Source organism: Marmota marmota, unplaced genomic scaffold (genome assembly GCF_001458135.2).
Source record: "Marmota marmota marmota unplaced genomic scaffold, marMar, whole genome shotgun sequence".
NCBI lineage: Eukaryota > Metazoa > Chordata > Mammalia > Rodentia > Sciuridae > Marmota > Marmota marmota.
The window spans coordinates 5,714,370-5,731,515 of record NW_025999891.1 but is presented as its reverse complement, the minus strand read 5'-3'; the positions used below and the strand labels follow the sequence as shown (position 1 = coordinate 5,731,515).

General features: G+C 35.5%; 1 protein-coding gene across 9 annotated transcripts in view; it reads right to left on the bottom strand.

The window, feature by feature from the left end:
• The window catches only part of Nf1 (neurofibromin 1), a 245,823-nt gene that overhangs the window by 111,019 nt on the left and 117,658 nt on the right, over window positions 1-17,146 (bottom strand). For 6 of the 9 annotated variants that reach the window (XM_048794474.1, XM_048794490.1, XM_048794485.1 and 3 more), the window contains 2 exons: window positions 7,143-7,278; window positions 2,858-2,920 (listed from right to left, as the gene is read on the bottom strand). In XM_048794474.1, the coding sequence (XP_048650431.1) occupies window positions 2,858-2,920; window positions 7,143-7,278 (199 nt within the window). The remainder of the gene's footprint in view (window positions 1-2,857; window positions 2,921-7,142; window positions 7,279-17,146) is intronic. The other 3 variants (XM_048794481.1, XM_048794487.1, XM_048794496.1) reach the window with 1 other exon arrangement.

Here is a 17,146-nt window from a genome sequence, read left to right as displayed (position 1 = left end):
GGGGGGGGGTGGGGGGGGGGGGTGCCAAAATTGAACCCAGGGCATTGTGCATGGTAAGCACACACTCTACCATTGATTGATCCACACCCCCAAACCAAAACTGCTTATATTTAATTTTAAGTGGGTTTTTCTTAAGAAGAAATACCAATGTATTCAGTTAAACCAATTAAAATCCTAAAAAAAGTTTCTGAAAAAGAGAAAGCCATGGTTTGAACTTTTCAAAGAATCAGTTTGATTTCTAAAATACTAACTTATGTCTCATAAAAATCAATATACATATCAAGAGCTCTTTTAAAATTCACTTTTCTGAGAGTGGCCATTTACTGGTTTTCTCTAAGATAAAAATCTTTTAAATTATGACTTATACTGATGTCTAGTTTCATTTAATAGTACTCTCAGCTTCAGAATTCAAGGGAAATCTGAAAAAATTATTTCCCAAAATGAAAATAAACTTTTCCACATCTCCCAAAATAATTTCACATTAAAACTCAAAGTATCCATACGTTAGGAACAAACATTGTTTCATGTATCATATAAGTATGCATCCCACTGATGGCATCAATATATTTTTAGAATTGACAAAACATAATGAACATTTATAAGAATGCTGTGTAACAAGTTTCACAAGTCAATTTATAAAAGGACTGCTTTTTTTCTTTCACCAATAATGAACATCATTATAACTTTACCTGATTTACAACTCAGGTTTCCATTCTTTTTTTTAAAAAGCCATAAAAATTTAATCTGGATGAAAATGACATTTTATATAAAAGGTCAATATTGGTCTAATCTGTGCTGAAAGCAGTTATCAGCCTATGACCCCTTTACTTCCTTTGATAAAAACTAAATTACATAATGCAAATATGCTATAATAAGCTGCACATCAGAAGAGGATCACTACCTACCTATACATGATTAATTACTGTAAATTCTCCCTGAGTTAGGAAGACAACTTCCAAAATAAATCTAATTATACACACTTGAATAAATAGTTATCTGTAATATGAGTGCACAGCTGGACACAAGAAGCCAGAGCCTTCTCTCTATATCACAAATATTAGATACACATATTCCAAAAGAAAATCAGTTTGCTCTTAAAAATATTTTAAATTTATAATGACTATACTATTTTCATATTCTTGAAAGTGCTCTAAAATATCTCAAATTAACAATTAGATTTCACTTATTTCCTTGAGGACCTCATATCATCTGTGCTGAGAAATAAATTCCAAAACTTAGTGTTACCCAGAAACTTTAAAAAAAATTTTTTTTTTAAAATAACTCGTAGTAGAAAAAAACATTTCAAGGAACAATTCTAGACAAAAATCTCAAAAAAGGAATGTTAGAAAGACTAGAAAACATGCGCTAGAGAAACACAAAGTGTGAATTTTAATTCATGTGATACATTACACAATGGCATTAGTAAAACACTGAACAAGAGTGTTAGAAACAGTAAATTAATTTCAACAGTGGTGGTGTATATTATGTTAAGGCCACATGAGAATTAGAAAGCGGAAGCATTAGAAAAAAATGTTTTTGTTAAGTAAAAAGGCCATCCAATTCAATCCTATATTCACTAATAGCTGACCAAATTTTTTTAACATACTTTAACGTACTCAGAGAGAAAATCTGGAGCAGACATAATAAATGTTTCTAAATTTTAATTTAGCTCTGAATTTAAAACAGAAATTGCAATGTAAACCTTAGTGTAAATTTCATATGTAAAGCTAAAACAATGAATGAAAGATGAAACCAGATGAACACTATATTTTAAATTATTTCATTTAAAGAAAGCTTCCTGATTTTTACAAAAAAAAATATTTTTTAATTTGTTCTAATTAGTTATGCATGACAATGGAATACATTTTGCAAAAACTATCTGATGTTTAAAAGTTTTCTTTGCATCTTCTCTACAATCATTTGGATAATATGAACAAAGATGGGCCTCATCCTAATAAGAGAAAGTCACACTGACAAATTTAAAATGAATCAAGGTTATATTTTGGACAAATTCCCCTTTACTGGAAGAAGATCATTATGACTATCATAATTTTCTTCCTGTGAAATTAGGACAAGTTCATAGAAGCAGGCAATATATTTGTATCATGTTTGCCAAATGAAGTGTTTCTATACAGATATGGACTGTGTTTTCCTGTTATTCCAAAATTTTAATACTGATTTTCTCTGAGGTAAAAATATTGTTACTATTAGAATTTCTATAAACTAAGCACATACATCTAAATTCTGACTATTAACTATCTAGATAAAAATATAGAGAGTCTTAAAAAATTTTAGCAACTTTTAGACTAGGTTAGAAAATGATACTTTCTGATAAACCACGTGCCTAGCAAGATGTGTGAGTCCCTGGGTTCCACCCCCAGCACCTCACCCCCTATCCCGCCTACCCACAAGCCCCACCCCAAAATGAGCCAACATTTTCCCACCATATACTTCTAACAATTTAAATCTTTTGTTTCTAGGAAAAGAAACCAGTCACATGACCTGCAAAACAAAAAGCAAGAATGAAGATAGTCAGCATTTCCTAAAGCCTTGAAATTAAGTTTTTTGTTTTTTTTTTGCATTCATTTATAATTTAAAAAATTAGACCAAGGATATCCAATGCAACAAATGCCCACAAAATGCCTTTGGGATAAATCAAACCAAAGGAACACAGAGAATGTTTCAATGTAACTTAATTCCAGGGTTAATTGAAATGAAAGCTATTTTGTGCCAGAATTAGTAGAATGATTTTATAGTGAAGGTCAAATAGGCTGAAGTGAAGATGTTCTTAACAAACAGCAAAAGATTTTTGGTTTGCTTTGAAAGAAACAGCTAATAAAAAGTTCTCCAAACTTACTGATTTTTTGTTTTCCTTTTTTTCTTTTACTGTAGCTTTATTCAGTAGGGAGTGGCAAGTTGCCTACAGAACAGAGATGAGCACAAACAAGTCACAGCACCGACTACATACAGCAACAAAAACAATGTTGGCTTGTACATAAAATTACACAATAAAATGTAACACAAATGGAATTAACAAAAAAATTAGAAAAATCAACTGAATTCTAAGGGATGAATTTTAATTCTCTATTTTTATTTTTATTACATTTTTAAGCCACACACTAAATCAACAGCAAGAAATGTTGAAACCCAATCATGTCTACTATTTCTGGCTATATGAATCACAGAAAAGCTCTCTTCAAGTGAAATTGAGAATATAAAATATTTGTATCTTAGTTAATTCCTAGCTTTTGATAACTTTCATATAAAATGATCATTGTAAGTAGACCACATTCTAAAAACTTTTGTGTTTACATGTTTTTTTTTTCTGATTGTAAAATACTTCTCTGTGTATCCTTCAATTGACTTAGTTATTTTTCCAATAACTGGCATTTAATTAAGATCTTAACTAAAATAAAATAATAGCTAAAAATAGAAAAATTTGTTTTAGAGATTCTGAATTTAAAATCTTTCTTAAAAAGACTAGACTTCAAATTTCACATTATTTTTCAAAGCAGGCTACTTTCTGATATGGTTCTTATCAGAGCATGTTACAATCTTTGCATTATTTTGGAGAAAAATATGTTATCAGTTGAACTAAGAGAAAAAGGCATTAATATTAAGGTTAAGAAACTGCAGAGAAAAGTATAAAATAAAACTGTAAGCCTGCTTAAAATTATTTACTTACTACAGCTGACCACTTATCAGAATGCTACCAACCCCCTCCACAAAAAAAGGCACTTATCAAAACCCACTGACACATAGTGGTTTCGCCTCTCAGAGTTCCTTTCTAGGCTGAAGAGTTCTTTCAAAATTAAAACACTTTTGACTGGACTACACTAGGAAGAATAATTATTTTTTTTAAAAAATGTGTCTAAAACCAAACAATATTCTGGGCACAGTGATGCATGCCTGTAACCCCAGCAATTTGGGACACTGAAGGAGGAGGGTATCAAACTGGAGACCAGCCTCAGCAACTTAAATGAGGCCCAATCTCAAAATAAAAACTATCAAGGGTTGCAGGAGTTTAGCTCAGTGGTTAACATGCCCCTGGATTCAAACCCCAGGACCAAAAAAAAAAAAAAAAAACAAATTCTTTAATCCACCAATACATGGCTTCTTATTCCAGAAATTCCAGGCATTCAACACCATAATCAAAACCAACTTGAGCTTAAAATCTGTTTGACATTCATCTATCCATCCACTCAATTAGCTCTTGTGCACCTACCTGCATGTCAGATACTATTCTAAGCACTGGGAAGTTGTGCTAAAATAAAAAGACACACTTATCTCATAGAACTTTGGTTCAAACTTAACAATCTATACAAAACACTAGTAACCACACAAAAATGTTCAATTATGGTATATACCTATCATTTACAGTCTTAAAAAAATTATGCTTAACTACATTAGTTTGGGAAAGCAGATTTATTGGCAAAAGATGACATTTATTTATAATCATAATAGCTCCGTCTCAACACTCTCACCACAACCTAAGAGAACATCCACTGGAGTGGATGTTCTTTTCTCTTTATTCCACAACTATTGAATGAAAAGTGGAAATAAAAACATGAAAAAAATAATTATACATCTGACACATGGTCACAGTTGACTATTCCTATTAACTGTAACACTGTCCACTAAGGGGGCATATAAAGTAACAGCTGGTTAAACATGATACCAAAAAAAAAAAAAAAAGGCTTAAAGACGAACGTATGAATTCAAGCAAAAAGAACTAACAGAGAAGTTTATTAGCGAGCAATATACTCACTAGCTTTCAGTATTTCCCCAGTAGGTCCCCAAAGCAGATGCCATATTTACTAAAGGAAAAAAAATATCAACTACTACCCCTCCCAGCAGAATATACAAGCACAAAGGTACCATTATGTTGCTGACAAAGTCAAAAGGGCAAGAAAAAGTCTAAAAGAGGAAAGATAAATAAAAACAAAAGAGCAAACTGAAGGGAAAAACTAGGTTAGAAGGAGACTCAATTAAAAAAATATGTTGAGACCAAAGCTTTTCTTTTCCTTTCTTTTTAACTAATGAATGTAAATTCCTTATCAGCTTGATAAAAAGCAGAACCTTTTATACAGCGTACCTTTGCTCTGCAGTACTCTACTCTCCAATACGATTATCTAACACTTTGAAGTAACACACTGACACATTTAAACATTTTTAAAGAGAATAATTTTATATGAAATTTTAACATAATTCCAAGCATTAATAAGGTAATAGACTATTTTATTATGCAATTCTCTATAAAGCACAACACATAGCATGTGATAAGCTATCAATCATCATCAATATTTTCACTATTTCCCTTCCTTCTTAACTATGAAAGCTAAGAATCTTGTTCACTTATATGGAAGGAATAGGAAAATTTAATTTCTTCATTAAGCTTTTCCTGAGAAGTTACTAATTACCATGGTATTCTTTTACATTATAATATCATGGTCTCAAATTGATGTTCCAAATTGTTGATCATACAAAAATATTTTTCATGTAGGATGACAACCACATCATGAAATTCTACTAAAATCTTCTAGGATCATGTCATCAATCCCTATTCACTTTTAACCAGCTAAAGTCAAAGCCACTGTCATTTCAGAAACCCACTTGCATTCTGAAGAGTTAATAGTAGACCAACCAAGAAGCTGATCCACACTATTTTTAATATGTGCTCGCTATTTCTCATCTACCTATTGTTAGAAACTGGAAAAAAAAAAAATCACTGAATTAGATTTAAAGAGAAACCTAAATAAAGCTAAAACTTAAGAGAAAATGTTCACTGTATTAAGTTTCATGTTGTAACTAATCCATCCTCTAGCCTCAGATTTAAATAGCTGAATAAATTATGTGGGGGTTTTTCCTAAGCTTCCTGAAGCTTTTTGAAAAAGGCAGTAAAGCAGCCAGGCGTGGTAGTATGTGCCTATAATCCCAACAACTCAGGAAGCTGAGGCAAGAGGATCACAAGTTTGAGGCTAGCCTCAGCAACTCATCGAGAACTTATATCAAAATAAAAAATAAGAAAGAGCTGGGGATGTAGCTCAGTAGTATAGTACCCCTGGATTCAATCCCCAGTACTTCAAGAACAGAAAAGAAAAAGATGGGGAGGGGCAATAAAGTCATGATAAATTAAGAGAGACGTAAGTAGGTTTTATAATCTATATGTGTTGTGGAAAGTTTTCTTTTTATAGATATAACAGACATATCTTTAAAAGTCACACAAAGCAGAGCAGCCCCAAATTTTTAGAATGGTGATTTCACTGATGCTGTTAATGTCTCTTAGCAACTGAAGCTGTGTGCTAAAAAAAAAACAAATGTCTGGGGATGACTCTGAAAAAGGAGAGAGAGAAAGGCATGAATTTTAGTAGATGTGTATGTTCTTTCCTTAACATCAACCTTACTCCAAATTTCCAACCCAATAACATTTCTCCTTCTTAGAAGGCAAATGTGGATTTGCAGGACCTCTCTTAGAATAAACAAATCATTTTAAAAACTGCATATGCAGTTCAAAAACACATAAGGAGCCATAAAAGAACTCAGGCCTAATTCCCTCAACAAGAAAGGAATACTGGACATCTGAACTCTGTAATATTACTTATAGTGATATCCTTAGAAAGTCTAACAACATGGTATGAACGATGATGCAATATATCTTATAAATAGCAATCTATATAAACAGAGCTCTGTCAGTCTGTCTTGGGAAAACATGACACAAACCAATTATATCTTAATGGAGAAACCAAAATTACAGATCAAGAAATTCACAATGCAAAACGCAAGTGAACTGCCTGTTATGTAAAAGACCCTGAGAGTAACACAGGCAAAAGATAACCCACCTAAAATTCCATGTTTCATTTCAGCCACATGCATCATATCCAAAAGATTCAGTGAATTTTAAATCTGCTCCCAATGCAAGAAAAATTTAATATCTTTAAATATTCTCTTAAAGTATTTCAAATATCTCTGAAGAAAAATGAAGTGTCATTCAAAGCCATTCCAACAACAATTCTTAATGTATTATTCATCCAATTGACTCAGTCTTGTATCAACCACCCACTATCAGCAACTACACTGTTTTCGGCAAAGTATTTTTCATTTAGCTTTGCATTAATAATGGCAATCTCTAACTTTAAGCACACCTGGTATAAACAGTGGCACACACTTCGAAGCTGAGGAGGAAATTCTGAGGAAGAACTAATGATGGCGTGAAAGAACTTTTCAGTCATCTGAAGGAGGTTCCGCTGATTTTCCTCAAGGCTTTCTGACGGTTCTAATCTACAAAAAAAGAAAAAGAAAGAAAGAAAGAAAGGTAAAATCAAAACATTTCTCTTTAAAACAAAATCACTCCTTGAAAGAGACTAAGGGATATTTAGTGAAATACAATGTGTGGACTTTTGACCCTGATTTGAACAAATAACAAATTGGAAAAAAAGACAATTTGGGGACAACCAGAAAAAATTAACATAAAACTTTATTTTTAATTTTACTAGGTGTGGAATTACTGGTGGTGGCAGCAGCAGTAGTGGTGGTGGTAATATATGCATGTGTGTTTAAAGTCTACCTGTTGAAAACATTATTTCTGGGATTTGGTTTAAAATACCAGAGCAAAAGAGAGGAGGGAAGGAGACAGACAAAACAAGCATAGTATTCTTTAAATTCACATTCCTCAACTTTTATATGCTTATACGAAAAATAACACATTGATAGGAATGATGTGGACTTTAAAAAAGTCTCCATTAATGATAATAAAATGTAATTGTCATCTTTCATTTTACATTATGTTTCTGAGATTTATTCTGTTCATTCATGAAGATCTAGTGCACTGTATGCCACTTTTTTCCTTGTGGTATTGGGGATCAATCTCAGGGCATCAGGCATGCTAGGCAAGGACTTTACCATTGAGCTAAATTCCAGCCCTGCCTCTGTATATATCATGACTTATCTGTTCTCCTGTCAATGAATATCTGCATTTTTTTCCACTTTTACAGAACCACTGCAATGAATATTCTTGTGCATACACAATTTCTCAGCCAAAGCTTGGCACGGTGGTACGTGCCTATAATCCCAGCAACTTTGGAGGTGGAAGCAGGAAGATCTCAAGTTCAAGCCCAGCCTCAGCAATTCAGCAAGGCCCCCAGCAACTTAGCAAAACCCTGTTCTCAAAATAAAAAATAAAAAGGGCTGGAAATGTAGTTCAGTGGGAAAAGGTTACATTCTCATTACCAACCAAAAGAAAAAAAACAGTGGTGGTGGTGGTGTGTGTGTGGGGGGGTGAGTGTTTCCTAGCTGGGCACTATAATCACATCCTTGTAAGTCCAAGCTATACAAGAAGCTGATGAAGGAGGTTCATAAGTTCAAGGCCAAACTTGACAATTTAGTGAGACACTGTCTCAAAATAAAAAATAAAAAAGGGGCTAGGGAAATAGCTCATTGGAAGAGCATCTCTGAGTTCAATCCCCAGTGCACCGAAGGGGCTAGGGGCTATCGGGAGTATTCTCTAGGGCAGCTAACTAAAAAAGAAATTTTCAAGTTAACTGAATAAATGTATATTTATCTTTATTAGCTCTACAATCAGTAGAATAGAGAATTCTTATTCTCCTGCATTCTCACAAATGTATGTGGGTTGAGTATTCCCAAAATGCTTTGGAGCAGAAGTGTTAAGGACTTTTCTCTTAGACTTTACCTGTTGAGCATTCATAATCCAAAAATCCCAAATGCCTGAAAATTTTTGACACCAACATGAAGGTCAAAACTTTCAGAATTTGAACCATTTAAATTGTTTGGATTAAGGATGCTCAACCTGTGCCAATCTAGTAGGTAAGTAAAGGCACCTTATGTTTTTAACTTCTATTTCTATGATTCCTAGTAAAGTTAGAATGCTTCTGTAGACTTTGTGACCATTCAGGTTTCCCCTATTCTGAACTGCCTGCCTTTCATATCCAGTCTGACTGTTCTAATTATCAGATGTTCCTCTCATCTGGTACCTAAAACTTAATGTCTTAATCACGTCATTCAAGCTGTCTCTAATGTTACATTTTCCTCGCTTTACTTCATTATTTCCTATATTCAATCAGTCTTGCTCTTTTCCCCCCACCCCCAGACTGGGGATTGAACTCAGGGGCACTCGACCACCGAGCCACATCCCCAGCCCTATTTTGTATTTTTGTTTAGAGGCAGGTCTCAGTGAGTTGCTTAGCGCCTCGCTTTTTGCTGAGGCTGACTTTATCCTCCTGCCTCAGTCTCCTGAGCCACTGAAATTATAGGCATGCACCACTGGGCCTGGCTTAGTCTTGCTAATTCTTATCAGCATGACTTCTAAAGACCTGGTGTTATGATTAAAAAATGTTAAATTTTACCTGTATCAGTTTTTGACCATTATGGAGTTGGTCACAATACTCAACTTTTCTGAGCCTCAGTTTGTCTTATCAGTAAGATAGGAATAATAATTCCTACACTAAGAGGTTTAAATTTTATCTAGTGGCTATCAAATGCACAAAGTTTTATTTGCATATAGCCTAATCCAAACTCTCAAAATACATTCTTTATAAAACTCACATCTATTTTGTTTTTGTCTCATCTCCACCACTAAAATAAATTCCTTGAAGGAAGTTTCATCTGTCATCTTAAAGACTAGCACAGTACCTTACCAAAAAGCACTAAATATTTGTTTTCAATATCTTAACCAGCAATTTTCTGTTTCAAAACTGACATTATATAAATGCTTGTGACATTCCAGTTAACATTCCACATTCCTTGCAGCTACCTGTACAGTGTAGCATATAAGCTCAATTAAGACTTTAAAAATTAAAATGGGCCAGGTGCAGTAGTGCATGCCTGTAATCTGAGTGGTTCAGGAGGCTGAGGCGGGAGGATTGCTACTTCAAAGCCAGACTCAGCAATGGTGAGGTGCTAAGCAACTCAGTGAGACCCTGTCTCTAAATAAAATATAAAATGGGGCTGGGGATGTGGCCGAGTGCCCCTGAGTTCAATCCCAGGTACCCTGTCCAAATAAATAAATAAATAAATAGATAGATAGATAGATAGATAGATAGATAAATAAATAAAATTAACATGGACTGCAAAGTACGCAAGATTTCATGAAATAAGTGAGGTCTGAAAGGACAGAATTTGCATAAGCAGAAAAATTAAGAGTACTTCAGAAAGAGGAAGCAAGTGGGACAGGTAGTCAGTTCAATCTAATAAACTTTTATTACACATCTATAATTTGCCATCTTAGTGCCAGATGTTGAGGATTCAACAATAACTGGTCTTTGTCCTTTTCAATGAGGGGAAAGACACATATACTAGGTATTATATGACAAGTAATGAACATAACTCAAGGATATTATTATATTGTGATAAATATATAATTGGTCTCTGTACTTGTTCTTGGTACACAGGCCCTAAAACCCTTGGAATCTCCAGAGTTATACAACTTTCTTTTGTATGGTAATAAGATGACTGGTGGCTGGTAGACAGCTTCAGGATAAAAACTGGTCACCAGAAAGACCATAGTACAATAAAAGATTTGAACTTTCAGTCCTACCCTCCAACATCTGAGAAGGGGAAAGGAGCTGAAAGTTGAGCTTAACACCAATAGCCAATGATTCAGTAAATCATGTCTTCTTAATAAAGTCTCCATAAAAATCCCAAAAGTTGAAACAACTTCCAGACTACTGAACACATAGAGGTCCCAGCATGAACACATAGAGGTCCCACCTGAAGACAGGATACAAACTACAACTTTCCCTCCTACTCTATACCCCTCCTACTCTATGCATTTCTTCCATTTGGCAGTTCATGTATATCCTCTATACTATCCTTTAAAATAAATAGGTAAATGTAAGTAAAGTATTTCCAAAAGTTCTGTAAGTCATTCTAGCAAATTAATTCAGAGGAGAGGGTTATGGGAACCCCAATTAAAATAAGCAGTTAGTCCAAAGCACTGGTTACATCCTGGAGCTTCTGACTACCATCTCAAATGCAAGTAATTTTATGGGACTGAGCCCTTAATCTGTGGGATCTAACACTATCTCCAGGTAGATAGAGTCAGAATCGAATCATACATCCAGCTGATAACTGCTGGAGAATTATCTGAGATGGGGGTGTCTACTGCACATCTGGACACTAGGTTGAGTGTTGAATATAATATAGAGAAAAAAGTTTGCTATTGTTTGATTTACAGATAGAAAAGACAAAATAGCAAAGTGGAGAAACACATGATTAATCCATTATGGATGGAGGTTGTTAGGCTGCTAGAGAAAAACACTGGACTTGGAATATGTAAATAACCAAAAAGAGACTGGTAATAAACAGAGAGAACTATAAAAAGCTATATATAAGAGTAATTCAAATCTTAGATAGGGATGACCTGGGAGTTTGGGGTATGAAGAAGATTAACAATTTCTTTAACAAGATGCAAAGAGATTCCTTGAAAACTCTTGTATACTCTGTGCGAAGATTTTTCTGAGTCACCCTTGCAGCAGGGGTACTGCAGTCTATTTTAGGTGTTCCTTTAACACAACACCTTCTAGCTGTATCAGATAGACCCCTGTTACAAAACCACAGTGCCCTCTTGCTCCCACTTGCCAATGATAATTTGTTAGCTATTCCACTAATTCCAATCTGCAATGAAGCTTTGTGTTCAATTAAAATTTAAGCGTTCATATGTATGAAACTTTTCCCCATAGTTTGGTTTTCCAAGAACCAAACTATGGGAAAAGGTTTTCTTTTTCTATTGTTGTCCTACTGTCAATTTCTCTTGATTTCTGCTCTATTTTTTTTATCCCTTTCCTTCTGCTTGCTTTAGGTTTATACTCACTGTGTTTACTACTCTAATTTTTTTAAGAGCAGAGTTCAGATTACTGATTTAAGATCTTTCTTTGTTTCTAATATACATCTAATGCCATAACTTTCTTAAGCACTTATTCCTATAAATTGTGGGAAGATGTATTTTCATTTTCATTTAGTTTTCTTTCCCTCCCTGGTGTTTCAGTTTGGGAAGTTTCTATTGATATATCTTCAGGTTCACTTCTTTCCTCAGCTGAGTCTAGTCTACGGACCAGCTCGTCAAAGGTTATTTCTCATTTTTCTGAGTTTTCTGAGTATATATTACAGAATCATACTGTTCATGTAGTCACATATATACATAAAGTACTAATGTATGTTTTATTCTACTATCTTTCCTATCCCCTTCCTTATTAATTTGATAATTCATCTGTAGATTCTCTTGGATTCTCTATTTATAGTCAGTGTATCTCTAAATTGTGAAAACTTTGTCTTTTGCTTTTAATCCTTATATGGCTACAGTCTTTCCCTTGTTGTAATGTATTGGATAGAACAGAACTAGTATTGTATAGAATAGCAATTATTTCCAGCATTTTCTTTTGACTCCTTCTTTAGGTTTCTATCTCTCTGCTTACATTATCCATCTGTTCTTACATGTTGTCCTTTTTTTTTTTAATAAGAGCCCTATGATTTTATTTTTTATTTGTTCTGATTAGTTACACATGACAGAAGAATACATTTTGATTCATTGTATACAAATGGAGCAAAACTTTTCATTTCTCTGGTTGCACACAATGTAGAGTCACACCATTCTGCAATCATACCTAGGGTAATAATGTCCATATCATTCCACCATCTTTCCTATCCCCATGGCCCCCCACCCCCCTTTGCCAAATCTAAAGTTCCTCCATTCTTCCCATGCCCCCCCCCATTACAGATCAGCATCCACTTATCAGAGAATATGTGTTTTGGGGGGACTGGCTTACTTCAAAGAGCCCTGTGATATTAATCTAATTAAATTAATTAATTAGTTTTTTTAAAATCTTCAATATGACAATCCCAAAGTGTCTGCTACACCTGAGTCTGGATCTGATGCTTACTTTGTCTCTTCAGAATGAGACTTTTCTTGCCTACTAGCATGCCTTGTGATTTCTTGTTGAGTGCCAGGTATGATGTATTGAGTAACAGTGTTAGGTAGTAGTCATCAATAAGCAGTGGAATGCACAGCAAGGTCACAGGTTTACCTTAAGTTACTTTTAAAGTTTTCTCTAAGTTACTGCCAAGGCAGATGAGTAAATAACTTATAGCAGATAACCTGTAGAAAACATCAGTACACAGACCTTGTAAATAAGCAAATAAAAACAAGACGCTAGCTGGGGGACTATATGAAAAAATATATCAAGAAAGAGGATTAATGGGAGTAACTTTTGACAGGGTCCACTGAGGTCAGGGTAAAGCTAGGAGTTATGGCCATAAGTGTCTCCATATATTTCAGAAAGGAAGTTTCCTTACTAAAGGCAAGTTCCGACCAGCTACTGACTCCAGTACCCACATTAACACATGACTGACTTGTAGATGAAAACCCCCTAAAGAGAATGACCAGGCCACTGTGTCATTTCTGGAAATAAACAAGTTGGGTCAAAAACACCACTGCCAGACAGACTTGAAAGAGGAGTTTTTAACACCTGATTGGCAAAGAGTGCAGAAGGTGGACTCCAGTTTTCAAGTCCACCATAAAACAGCAATAAATTTGGAAACAGTACTATTCCCTTTGTTGTTCTCTACTCAGAGAGAACCCACTATCTCTCAATCCTTACTTTACTTTCACTAACAATAAAGTTCTCTTGCATGGCTTTTAGCGTCTGATTTTAAATATTCTTTTTAAAAAATCTTTGTTTTTATTTTGTTTTTTAGTTGTAGGTGGACACAATACCTTTATTTTATTTATTTATATATGGTGCTAAGGATTGAACCCAGGGCCTCACTACCACTGAGCCACAACCTCATCCCCAATTTTAAATATTCTTTTGTGGGAACATAAGAATTAAGGTTTGAAGCTTCAGCGCCCCACACTCCTGTGACAATAGGAACTGAGATAAATAAGCCTTTAGTGTGAAGTTTTATTTTAATCCGCTGGAGTTAGGCTGTGTTTAATGTTTGCTGTAGCTATAGGTATCCATTTCCTTTTGTGTTCTTGTTCTGGTCTACCTTGTCTTTTGGTTTCCCTGAAAACATCTTATATGGAGTCTCTATGTTGTAGCTCTCCTTGAGTTATAATTCACTGTTAATATAATATATTAGAACACTGTGATCAGATATTGGGAAAGGGACATATTCTACAAGTTGATTTTATCTCCACTGTTTTATTGGGCCAAAGTCCATGAGCTGTGACCTTCACAAGAGTTTCTTAACTTTTCTTTCCTCCACACCCCCTACATTTAGGCAGGAAGGCTAGAGTGGCCAGAATTTGCTAACTGCCCAAGCACTAGGTCAGAAAAGACTTGAGTAGTTTTCTTTTGAGTGCAGATCTTTGTTAAGTATAATAGAATACTAAGAGCATATTTTTAAATTATTATTTCTCCCCCTCCCCTGCTCAAAGCACAAAGAGATTTTTCTTTCCCATCTTCATCATGAAAACCTAGTAAAGCTTCTGGAGGTAAAATTCACAAAGGTGTAGGGGTTCCTCTAAGACTGGGCCCCCAGGAGTTTTAACTCTCAAGCTAGACCAAACTTAGTCCCCAGCAATTCATCAATTACGGTCTAAGTGTTCCCACCAGTTACTGGCTCCAGCAGCTTCTTCTCCTGGTAAGCTGTAATACGCCATAGTCATCCATCCCACTAGTTTTGGGAGTATCTGTTTGCCCTATAACCTCAATCCTATGATGAATCTAAAAAGAGTTGCTGGCTTTGGGACTGGGATTGTAGCTCAGTAGCCTAGCACGTACGAGGCCCTGGGTTCAATCCTCAGCACAACATAAAAACAAACAAATAAAATAAAGGCATTCTATCTATCTACAACTACAAAAAAATATTTTAAATAATAATAATGGTGATGGGAAAACAATGAAACCAGACCATTATTTCATATTATATACAAAAATCAACTCAAAATGGATTAAACACTTAAATGTAAGATTAAAACTTTCAAAAAACTACTAGACAAAGCATAAGAAAACTTTTTTGTTGTTGGGTTTTTTTTTTTTTGTTTTTTGTTGTTTTTTTTTTTGGTACCAAGAATTGAACCCAGGAGCACTTAACTACTGAGTCACATTCCCAACCCTTTTTTATTTAGAGGCAGGGTCTCACTAAGTTGCTTAGGCTGGCCTTAAACTTGCAATCCTCCTGCCTTGCTTGCACAAGGCCCTAGGTTCAATCCCCACCACCAAAAAAAAGCGGGGGGTGGGGGTGGCTCTGAGAATGTAGTGGTGAAGTACCCCTGAGTTTAACCCCTACCCCCCCAAGAAAAAAAGAAAATAAGTGCTGGCAGGATAAAAAAAAAAGGGGGGGGGATCAATGTACGCTATTGGTGAAAATGTAAATGAGAAGAACCATTATGGAAAACAACAGCCAGAATTTGCTAACTGCCTAAGCACTAACTAGGTCAGAAAAGACCTGGAATAGTTTTGAGTGCAGATCTTGCCTAGCACGTGTCAGGCACTGGGTTCAATCCTTAGCACTACATAAAAATAAAGGCATGCTGTCCAACTACAAAAAAATTTTTTTTGAATTAAATATAGAATTACCATATGACCTAGCAATCTCACTTCTAAGTGTATATATCCAAAAGAAACTAAACCAAATATACTGAAGAGACATCTGCACTCCCATGTTCACTGCACAATTATTCACATAGCCATGATCTAGAAGCCACCAATGGATGAATGGCTAAAGAAAGTATGATACATATGTGAATACATACACATATACACACAGTGGAATACTATTCAGTCTTAAAACATAAATTATGTCATATGAAATTATGTCATTTGGGGGCAACATGGATACACCTGGAGTAATGTTATGCTAAGTGAAATAAGCCATGCACAGAAAGACAAATATTGCATGATCGCACTTATATGTCGAATCTAAAAAGGTCAAACTCATGATGCAGACAGCAGACTGGTAGTTGCCAGGGCTAGAAGTGAGGGGTAGAGGAAAGGAATGGGAATATGCTGGTCAAAGGAACAAAGTTGCAGTTAGGACAAATAAGTAGTTCTGGAGTTCTATTCTATAGCATTATTGACTATAGTTAACAATATTATACACTTGGGGGGAAAAAAACAACAACAGATGAAACTGCTTAATGTTAAAAAATACAAGATAGCTTTAAAAAGTTATTGCTCTTAAGTCTTTATCTATTTTAACAAATTCCCTAATCTAATGTAGGAGATTTTCATATTGTTATTGTTATTTTTGATGCTACTGATTGAATTCAGGGCCTACCAGCATCCTCAGCCCTTTTTTAAAATTTTCTTGGAGACAAGGTTTCACTCACTTGCCTAGGCTTGGCCTTAAACTTAAAATCTTTCTGCTTTAGCCTCCTCTGTGGCTGGGATTACATGATCACACCACAATGCCGTGCTAATGCTAGAGTTCTTATTAGATATTACAGTTAAAACTTCAGCAAAGGCAGAGCCAAAAATACCAACTGATAACAAGTTGCTAAGTAATAATTATTTAGGAAGAACAAATATCAAGACATTTTCAGAGCTGGAGTTGTGGCTCAGTGGTAGAGCACTTGCCTAGCATGTGTGAGACACTGGGTTCGCTCCTCAGCACCACATAAAAATAAAAATAAATAAAAATTTTTTTTAAAAAGTACTGCACCCATCATCTACAACTAAAAATATTTTTTAAAAAACTTTTAACTTTAAAGTAAAAGAATACCCTTAACTTTTCAGATTGATACTGACAGATAAATGAATGTAAATATGCAGCTTAGAAAAATCAAGCATATTTTTGCTTTCTGCTTGCTGTCTTGATGGCTCTGTATACATTGTCCGGCAGCAGCATCTAGAGGTTGGAGCTGGGCTGCGTGCCGAGCCCTGTCCTCCGAAGGCTGGACTGCAGCCTCGAGCGCCTCGGTGGCCTGTTCGCCGCTGCACCTTCGGGCAGAGCCTGCTCTGGGGTCGTTCTGCACCCCCCTGCCAGGGGACCCGTGCTCCGGAGGAGGGGGACGGAGAGCCGCGGCGGCAGCCGCTTGGGCCCCAGGGGCCGGGCACCGGGCTGAAGAGCTGCGGAGGCCAGGGCGGCTCTGCTACAGTCGCAGACGAGCGCGGCGCTCGTGAGCGCGGCCCAGAGACGGAGGCGACGGCGGCAGGGTTTCATTTCTAGAAATCTGGACTGGAAACAGAAG